The sequence below is a fragment of the Setaria viridis genome, chromosome 5, assembly GCF_005286985.2.
Source record: "Setaria viridis chromosome 5, Setaria_viridis_v4.0, whole genome shotgun sequence".
Taxonomy (NCBI): domain Eukaryota; kingdom Viridiplantae; phylum Streptophyta; class Magnoliopsida; order Poales; family Poaceae; genus Setaria; species Setaria viridis.
Window position 1 is genome coordinate 8,888,946 of NC_048267.2, and position 10,193 is coordinate 8,899,138.

Genomic DNA, 10,193 nt, shown 5'->3' on the forward strand with positions numbered 1-10,193 from the left:
AAGGCAAGACTTAGGGCTAGCTTTTGATGGGCGCCAATTTGAAGTCATCGGGTTTTGATCGGTGCACCAAAAGATAAGATGTATCAAACGCATGGATGTTGGGTTTGGAGGTTACTTAATTAGAAATACTTATATTTGTGAACGAAGGGAGTACATTTTAAAATCACATAAAAATCATATGAATAAACATTCAGATGAGGTATTGCGAATTGTGATAGGCTTTATGAGCCAATGCAATGAGATGTAATAAAGGAGAAAAAAGAAATAACTGATTTGATCCTGCATTCATGACCAAAAGGGCGTCGAGTGGTTTTTCATTTCCCTTGAAATTTATATAGATAGATTCAAATGAAAACAACGGCTATCGCACGAAGCGGTGTAAATCCGTTCCTACATCCCAAAGTGGTAGCAAAGGATCAAACTCATCAAAGCATATATGAATGCTTCGTTCAAAAACTCCTACGGTTCAAATACCAGTTTGAAAATTATTCACGTCTTGGGTTCAAAACGAACCTATCATAAGATTGTTGTAGTCTTGATAATCTTTGGCTTCGAGTTGATGGACAATACTTTGACCGGGCGACATGCCGACTGACACGGGGCCCACGATTAAGTCCAACCAAAGTAGACCATTTCCGCTGATCCTTTCAAGCGTGTATGTATCCACATGCATCGCACCAGACATCACCGCACAATCCACGTCCCCTTGGACCGTCCCCTGAGTTCTTCCAAGCTGCTTCCATAGTCCTCCGGTCCCTCTTTGTTAAAAAGCGAACCCCCAACTCCACAAAGCACCTGCACTTGTGCCTCTCCTCCTCACTCATCAGAAAGCCAAGAATCGGCAACGGCAAGTGCCCAAGTGATCATCGATCATATTGGGGCCTTCTACTTGCTCCGATCCCCAAGTCCGCCGCGGCGCCGTCGCGGCAAGCCCTCGCCTTGTTGGCCGGTGGCAACGACGGGATGGTCCCGAGAGGCTACGTCCCCATGGTGCTCGTCGGCGACGACGAGGGGGGTAGCGAGGAGCGGCGGATCATGGTGCGCGTTGAGATGCTCAAGGAGCCATGCATGGCGGCCGTTCTGGAGATGGCCGCGCAGCAGTTCGGGTACGGCCAGCGAGGCGTGCTCCGGATCCCCTGCGGCGCCGACCGGTTCCAGCAGATGGTCGGGGCGGAGTGCGCCGCTACATAGATGAATTGCACGCATTTGTGCTGCTGAATTTGTTCATTCTTTGGTTTGAATTTCTTCCCGTCCTCGGTGTACAGATGGGAAGAATTTGCATTATATGTAGGTCAGATTTCATCGATTCAATTCCATCTCTGAAGCTTGGGTGTAAATGTTGGCATGCACTACTCACAGATTCCAGATGGGATTTGCGAAACGAAATCGTGAGCCGGGATTATCCCCATCCCATTGATAGATTACAGCAGAGAGAATGAACTCAAGAAACATACAGCAAAAGGAGAAAGAATGCTACAAAAGGGTTTTCAGTGTGAATGTGTTTCTATCATTTCCATAGCTCCTCATTGGGATCCCACGTTCGTCGCGACGTCTTTGAACTGCCTCATCATCTGCGTCGCCTTGATGGTAGCTCTTGCGTTGTTCAGGGGGTTCTTGCTCCGCAGCTGCTTCCCAAGAGCATTTTCAACCCCAGCCATCTCCAGCACGACCCTCACAGCTCCACCAGCAATGGCACCAGATCCAGGGCAAGCAGGCCTCAGCATAACTCTGGCTGCTCCAAAGTCCGCATCAGCTCTGTTCATGTTACAGGAAGAGGCAAGAGATGACAAATGTTCAGAATTGCAGTTATATAAACCCAGCTATCATAGAAAGGAATGTGAGAGATGTTGATGCTATATTGTTTCCGCATACATATGCATGAAATGTCCACATAGCAGATAATTGCATTAGCCGAGCTGATGATTACCAGTGTGCAATATGGCAAACAATCTGGGGGGCACAAGAACAGTACCACTAAGGCACTAATGTACCAGAAGAAAAGGGAAACCTATTACTCTATTAATATGCACAAGAGAAATGAGCAGCAAAGCAGTACTTCCAGACTTGACGTTCTACTGTTTACAAATGGTTCATGCCACTACCCCTAACCAGAATACTATCTTCGAGAGGGTCAGAGGGGAGCCTATAAATTGCAGAGTTGCAGATACCAACTCTTTTCTTCCAGATGGAATCGCAAAAACCAACTGGCTTATGCACAAGACTCTGGTTGACCAGATGTGTGTTTGGGTCCTGCTTCTTTCTAAACAAAAGTCACACACATTGAACAAAGGAAGTCATTTGCCATTATTTGATTTGCCAAATAGGTTTCACTACGGGAAACAGTAGGTTTGCCGAGTGCCCCAGGCACTTGGTGAAGCCCTAAAAACACTCGGCAAAGGCTTTACCGAGTGTAACACTTGGCGACTAGGACTCGACGAATTTTCCGTCGGCAAACAATAGCTTTGCCGAGTGTCAAACATCGGGCACTCAGCAAAGCTTTTGTCAAGTGTTAAAAAACACTCGGCAAAGTTAAACACTCGGTAAAAAGATGTTGACGGACAATCACGATAACGGCGTTGTTGCCGAGTGTCAGACGGAAGAACACTCGGCAAAGTTTTATATTTTGCCGAGTGCTGTCCGCTTGACACTCGGCAAAGTTTAATATTTTGCCGAGTGCTGTCGCCTTGACACTCGGTAAAGTTTACATACTTCGCCGAGTGTCGTGGTCGTGACACTCGGCAAAATTTGGCCTCTTTGCCGAGGACACTCGGAAAAGAAGCGCCAACCACCAGCATTTTATAGCACCTTTGCCGAGTGTTATAACTAAAACACTCGGCAAAGTAGTCCCAGGATAACAGAATTTGGCTTCTTTGCCCCTGTTTTACAAATTTGTTACGTATAAAGGACCCCTCTCAAATAACAATTACAGAAGCATCACAGGCATATAAATTGCATCACAAGCATCACAGGCACACAAATAACATTCACAAGTATAGGTTCTAGTTTAAACAAGTAATCCACAAGTATAAACAAGTAATCCATAAGTATAGGTTCTAGTAGATGCTTAACACACTAGCCGTTCAAACAAGTCACTGAGGAGGAAACGATGGCCACTGCAACCAAGATGATGGTTCCGAGAAAGTATTGGATCCCGTCGATTGATTCTGCATGAAGTTAAAGAGATTGCATAAGTCACTTTTCTATTGTAAGTTTCTAGTGCCGGTAGTTTCTAGTTTAATACTAGATTGATTGTAAGGTTGACAAGTGACTCACAGGAGTAGCTGCAGGAGGTGGAGGTGGAGGGAATAGGTTCGGTGGCATAGGTGGTGGAGTTTGACCTAAACTCTGAAAAACACTCTGCATGTACTGGAACATCGACTCCATCCTCTGCCTTTCTATCTGCCGATCTGCCTCGATCCTTGCCTCTAGGTCCTCCTGTCACTTCCGTTCTACTTTCACCTGGGCCTACAATATTTCATCCCAATGTCTTATTGCAAAGCAAAAGGTACATAAAAATCAACGAACGATGAAACAAACAGAAATAACCTGCAGAGCCTCCATCTGTAACTGTGCAGTGGTCGGCCGTGCCCGTATCGCGAGGCTTGAGTCCGTGCTCCTTGCTCAGATCTGGGAGAGAGTGGGAGTAATGACAGTGTCGATTACACTATTGCCAATCCAATACCGACCATGCTTCTTGCCTCCTCCCACCCTCATCACGATTTCTGCATCAATATCCTAGGAGCTCGGATCGAACTCTGGCCCATGAACCTCCCTTGCCATTGCTGTGTACTCGGTGACGCAGCTATGGATGCTGGGATGGATGTACGCCTCGGGCGGGTCCTCCGGGTTGAAGTCGATGTCGGCCGTCGCCTTGCCCTTTTAGGACTTAACCCATGCCTTGAACCGGAAGCAATCCTGGCCATCATGTGATGACGTCTGCAGCAAAAATGCAAAATGATTAGAAATTACGCAGAATTGAAGAATTGAGCGTTAGAATAAAGAAATGAATTCGCGTACCCATTTCACAGTTGTCGAGTGTCATGGGAAAACACTTGGCAAAATAGTAATTTGCGGAGTGTCGAGGCAAAACAGTCGGCAACCTATTAGTTTGCCGAGTGTCGATAATGGACACTTGGCAAAGTTCTAACGGCCGGCACGCTACCCACGGACGGCGCACGTGCCAGCCACGTACTAGAGAGTTACCGAGTGTCAAATCTTTGCCGAGTGTCGTCTGGATGTTTGCCGAGTGTTTTTTCTGTGACACTCGGCAAATAGGATGTTTGCCGAGTGTATTATGTTTGCCGAGTGTATAGGCGGAGACACTCGGCAAACGGTGCCGAGTGCCCGACAAAAAGCACTCGACATATCTACTGTTTCCGGTAGTGTTTAGATTATTCGCAAATATTGTTGCACAACCGCTTTGAGAAATAAGGCCAGGCAGCAGCAACAGATTTATTCTAAATCAACATCAAAATGCCTTAATTCCAACAGAAAATGAAATGGAACTTCCGTCACTTTCCAAAATGGGACACCTCAAACATATCCGGCACCGTTGTAGCTTTACTGTTTTCAGCCATTGTTTACAAAAATTTCACATCTCATTAAACTTCTTCGTAGAATCGAAAAAAAAATAACTCACCCAAATTAATATTACCAGCACAGAAGATCAAAATAGTTAACTAATTTGCTGAAAAAACAAAGACATAGGCACCTATCTTGGCAAGGAAGTTAAAGGTTAACAATATTTTACAAACAATCTGTAGCTTAAATTTTTCATAAGTTTAAGCTACAGATAAACAACATCAAAATGGTTGCCTTTTAAAGGCTGGATTGAATTTTTTTTTCGAGCCATATTTTCCATGACCACCTACAAAAGCTATCAATATAAAATTAACCAAGTAACCTTCATGACACCTCAAATATGACAGAGCATGATAATCCAAAGTAAGTGATTAAAGAGACTTTCTATATGGCTTATCCACGAAGAAGAACATTCAGACCACAGAAATGGAGACACAACTACAGTATGAGTTAACACGGAGTTTTTGGCAACTAATTAAATACAAATACGTGGAGGGATTTACAGGTGGATTTACCATCCAAATCGATGAAACAACAGATACATCACAATGACAACTTGTTGCATCTATTAAATAAAAAAAAATGAACTAGGCCGATCTTCGTAATTATTACAGACTCCAAATAACCGCATTGGTTCACGAATAGCATTACTTGAGTTAGGAGCAAGCTATTGCCTCCTGTTCTTGTGCAGCTTAGAGCATGTTTCTATAGGCCTTAATCAGGGTAAGACAGTTGAATAATAAATTAAATGCGAGTGTAACCAGCTTCATTCTATAAATTGGTAGGCACAATTATCATCGAGTATACGATGTTCAATATAGTGCACTATGTTGAAACTATCAGTGTCCGGAACTAGGAGTTGGAGAACCACCTTGAGCAATTCAGGACACACTGAAGCTTAACTGCTTAAATATAATGCTGGACGGCTAGCAATACCACTGACCTGTGAGGCAATGTTGAGTACTTGGTGAGCGGCACTGTGACGAGATTGCGGTGGCCGTTCATGGCAGCCTTGGTGATGGCCTCGCTGACCTCCTTGGCCTTGCCCACGCCGACCCCGACATTGTTGATCATAATCCGTTGATCGAGTCAAGTTCTTGTACATAGCTCTGTTAGCGTGTCATAGTTAGCTAGCGTGCCTGACGCATGCTGTGTTCATGCGGGGTGCGTTCACCGTTCTTCTCGCGTCGTAGAAGCTGTGCGCGGCCGTGCGTAAATCGTGGGATGGCATGATCGTTAGTGGCGTGCGTGCCGCGCATGTAGGCAGGATAGTTGCCGGTTTTTAGCTTGGTTGTTTTATATATATTGCAATGAAGTAAACAGAAAAGCTGCTAAGTTGTTTTCGCAGCACCAAACACTTGTTCCAGCGTGTTCTTGAGTGCTTGTCTCTGAGCTCGCCGGCAAACGGATTCCCGGCGAACTCCAACATTTGGCATCAGAGCGGTTAGCATCCCGAGCCATGTCTGCGCCGGTGCAAGGCGAGCGTTCGCCATCGCCGTCGCGACGACGTCGCGTCTCGCACTCGCCTGCGCCGCGCCGAGGGCGCCGCAGTGGCGAAGTCGTCGTCGAGCGTATCGTCAAGGGAAGCAAGCGGTACCGTGCAGTATCCCATACTCACACGCACCAACCACCAAGAATGGTCGTTGATGATGCGCGTAAACATGCAGGCGCAAGGCCTCTGGCAGGCCGTCGAGCCGGAGGAGGGCGAAGTCGTCGAGTACCGCGAGGATCGTCTCGCGCTCGCTGCCATCCTTCGCGTCGTTCCACCCGAGATGCTCGGGTCATTGGCGCGTAAGCGCACGGCACGCTCCGCCTGGGAGGTGGTAAAGACCGTGCGGGTCGGCGTTCAGCGCGTGAGGGAGTCGAACGCCGCCCAGCTGAAGGACTTCGGCGAGATCGCCTTCAAGGAAGGAGAGTCCATCGACGACTTCACGCTTCGCATCGTCGGCCTCGCCAACAGCATCCGCATCCTCGGCACCGACGTCACAGACATAGAGATCGTGAAAAAGATGCTGCAGGTGGTTCCTGACCACATATCACAGATCGCCATCGCCATCGAGACCTTCCTCGACATGGAGACCATCGCTGTGGAGGAGGTGGTGGGTGGCCTGCGTCAGGTGGAGGAGCGGTACAAGAAGAAGATGGCGCCCGCTTCGTCCTCGGAGCCGATCCGCGACAAGCAGGGTCGTCTCCTGACGTGCGAGGAGGAGTGGCTCGCGCGGCTGAAGCTACGCGCCAACAACGACTCCGGCAGCAGCTCCGGCTCCGTCAGCAAGAAACACGGCAGGCCGCAGCAGCACCTCCTCTTCGCAGCAGCCCCTTGGTTTCCGATTCTGTGATGTCGTAGTCGTAGGCTCGTAGCGACTGCACAGGAACCAATCCGTTGCTCACAGACTCGCCATTGGAGAGGTCCTCGAGTTACCAATCGAGTGCCTTTTGCTCCTCGGCGAAAGAGCGTCGTCCTCCCCGGCTCCTCACTCGGTGCCTCGTCGCGGGAGGTCGGGGGAGGGGCAACGGTGAACGGCAAAACGGCGGTAGGCGGCTGCCCAAGTTTGATTCTGTGGGCGGCGCCGCCGTCAGATCGCCATCTGTCCTCGTTCAGGTAAGGAAATAGGGTATTGTGTTTCGGTGAATCGATTCAGTTCGATTTGTTGGATTCTTGTTACTGAACAAGTGAGCACATCTGCAGTTTGGTGGTGACCGATCTGGGACAGAGTAGATTAACTTGCGCCCACGGATGGACCCCTCCGGCTCCAAGAAGAGGGCCAGCGCCACCACCGCTGCGGCTGACCTCACCGACGACCTCATCGTCGAGATCCTGTCGCGGCTGCCGGTCAATTCGATCTGCCGGTTCAAGTGCGTCTCCCGCCACTGGCATGGCCTCATCTCCCACCCCGAGCACCGCAAGAAGCTCCCCCAGACACTCTCCGGCTTCTTCTACCCTAGCTATCTGCTCGACCACGAGGACGAGATAACAGCAATTCCCGATTTCGTTGGCATCTCGGGGGCCGAAGAAGTGCCATTTCCTGACCCGTCGTTGCCCTTCTTGCCCGGCTACAGGTGGATCCGTCCCAATTAAGGACGGCTGTGGTGGCCTTCTCCTCTGCGGCTGCTGGAAGGTGAACCCCAGAGATGAATTCGATTACGTGGTGTGCAACCGTGCCGCTGATAAATGGGTAGTCCTGCCTGAGGCCCCTGACGATGGTAGCTCGGTGTCCACAATCCGTTTGTGTTTTGACCCAGCCACATTTCCTCTCACTTCTATGTGTTCCAGCTTCTAGAGGAAGATCAATACGGATAAATCACTGGCCTGGATATTTACTCGTCGGAAACTGGTGCATGGAGTCACAAGGGAAATGGTTGGGGCGATGAGGTTGTGCCGGTCGAAACAAGTGGTGTCTTTATGAATGGAATGCTGCATTTGCTCTCCCACGAATCCACAATACTGACAGTGGACACGGAAGGGAAGACATGGAGTACCATTCCTTTGCTGGAAAGTATGGGTTTTGAAAATGTTTGCCATGGTCCCGTCGCTTTTCTTGGTCAACCACAAGGGCGCTTGTGCTATATGAATACTAGGAAACTTATCACTAATAAGAATATCAGTCTGGATTCTTGAAGACTACAGTGCTGGTCAATGGATTTTTAAGTACAACATCAGCACTTCCCAGCTTTTCGGAGAGGTAGATCTCATGATGGAGCGGGATTATTCTTTGATCGCAATTCATCCAGAAGCCAATGTAGTTTTCTTTGTTTCGAATTCTGAGGATATTTTAATGTCATATGACATGGATCAGGGTAAAGTTCGTGTTATATGTTGCTCACAGAGCCTATGTATAACACGTACATTCCTTCCATATCTTCCATATGTTCCTTTTTTTCATGGACTGGCTGATCAAGACTAGAAGCATCATGCCCAAGGTGAAGGTCAAGAATTGGTACCCTAAAATGATATGGATGCTTTCACATGTGCTGGGCCTTCAGTTGTTACCAAATTAAATAATGGAGAGGCAGCTTATCTACGTCATTTTCTTGTCATAGTTTGTACTGTTTATTGTTTGATATATTCCTAAAGTTTGTTTTCGAGGAAATTCCATCAATCCTAAAGGTCCTTTCACTTGGCAGTGGAGAGATTACTTAATAAGTAAGTCTGATTCATTTTCACTTATGATATTGTTTGTCATTTGTTATCTGCATTGCCATAGTTTGCCTAAGGCATCAATTTCCCTGTCATAGCTATGGTCTATGTGATGCATATTTGGAAGCCTGCATATGCTTTCATAAAAATGCTTGAGTATACCCTTGCTAGAAATCTATGAAAAGCATTTGTTAAGAACTGGATTATTGCTTATTCAGTTAGAGAAGGGAACTAGTTGCGAAGAGGACCTTGAAGTATAATTTCAAAGAAGTGCTGTCTGACCATGATGGTCCTGTAGCATAACTATTATATAGAAATGAGTTGTAAAGTTAACTCGGCTTGCTTTTAACTATCTGTATTTGTTCGCACCTGGATAGCTATCTGCATTGGCATATCGTGTATAGTATAGGCATGCATTTTGAGGACCATAGCACAACTTTTACATCCAAGATCCCAGGTCTTGAAAAAGTAGAGGTGGTGATGAACAGAATCGGTTCAAAAATGTCAAAACCATTTCCTAACCCACCTCATCCGACTGCAGCTCATATTTTTAGTTAAACCACTCGATGGCAATTTTGTTCTTCTGTTTACTGAGACGAAGTACGGAATGAATTGGAACAGCTTGTGCCTACCATACTTCTGTTCTGTTCGTTAACCTAGCGGAGTTTTAAAGCTGTGTCTGTGAGGGTGCATGTCTCATCATCTACAGTTTGAAGAAATCCGAACTGCATAAATGCGTTTCAGCTTTCTTCAATGTCAGAGCGCTGCTCTTTGAAAAGATACAGAAGAGCGGCAGGTATACGGATTTTTCCAATTTTCCCGGTCACTTTCACGGCTATTTAATTATCTGCAGCCTATAAGGTAGTACATGAGGTTAGCAGCGATGGGATCTGCTTGTGCAAATGTTCATACTGCTATCTTGTTGCCGTATGATGTTATGAGACCGGCTCATTTGCCCCACAAAGATTTCCTCAAGAGAGGATTGATGTGATTACATAAACCCAAGTGAAGGAGGAGATAGTCCGATGGTACTCTCTGGTGCGAGGATCGATTTTTTTTCCCCCGGCTTGACGCGTGAGAGGCGCCACTGGGCCGAAAACCGTAGAACACACAAAGGGGCGGGCAGGCAGAAGTGGGATCCGGTCCGTTGCGGCCAGTTTGGTCTTCGCCCATTTCGGGCTACCAGCAGGCCCAACACCGCGGAACAAGAGCCGGAAGCTGGCCGATTCGGCGGTGGATCGTGGATGGATACACGCGATCTCCGTGCTCAGAAGAGGGGAATCTGCCTTTCGGCTCGTGGTCCGGCACCTCGCGGTCGCAGGCAGGTGAGGTGGCAGGGACCCGCGGCGGGGCGGGCAGCGAGCTAGCTAGAAGAGGCGAGCCAGTCCGGCAATCCGTCCGCCCTGCCTTGCCCACCCGCCACGTCGTCGGACGTGCCCATCAGCTCGGGTTGGGGATATTTTGGGCGCGATCC

At 47.9% G+C, this 10,193-nt stretch overlaps 1 protein-coding gene and 1 pseudogene across 1 annotated transcript; one reads left to right on the forward strand and one right to left on the reverse strand.

The window, feature by feature from the left end:
* Positions 1 to 1,297: 1,297 nt before the first annotated feature.
* On the reverse strand, positions 1,298 to 5,627 carry LOC117856204 (small ribosomal subunit protein uS5c-like). The gene is made up of 2 exons (XM_072294151.1): positions 5,525 to 5,627; positions 1,298 to 1,755 (listed from the first exon to the last, which is right to left on the reverse strand). The coding sequence occupies exons 1-2, from the start codon at positions 5,584 to 5,586 to the stop codon at positions 1,524 to 1,526; spliced, it is 294 nt and encodes a 97-aa protein (XP_072150252.1). The 5' UTR covers positions 5,587 to 5,627; the 3' UTR covers positions 1,298 to 1,523.
* Positions 5,628 to 7,281: 1,654 nt separating this feature from the next.
* Positions 7,282 to 8,844, forward strand: LOC117858785 (F-box protein At5g07610-like; annotated as a pseudogene).
* The last annotated feature ends 1,349 nt before the right edge of the window (positions 8,845 to 10,193 follow it).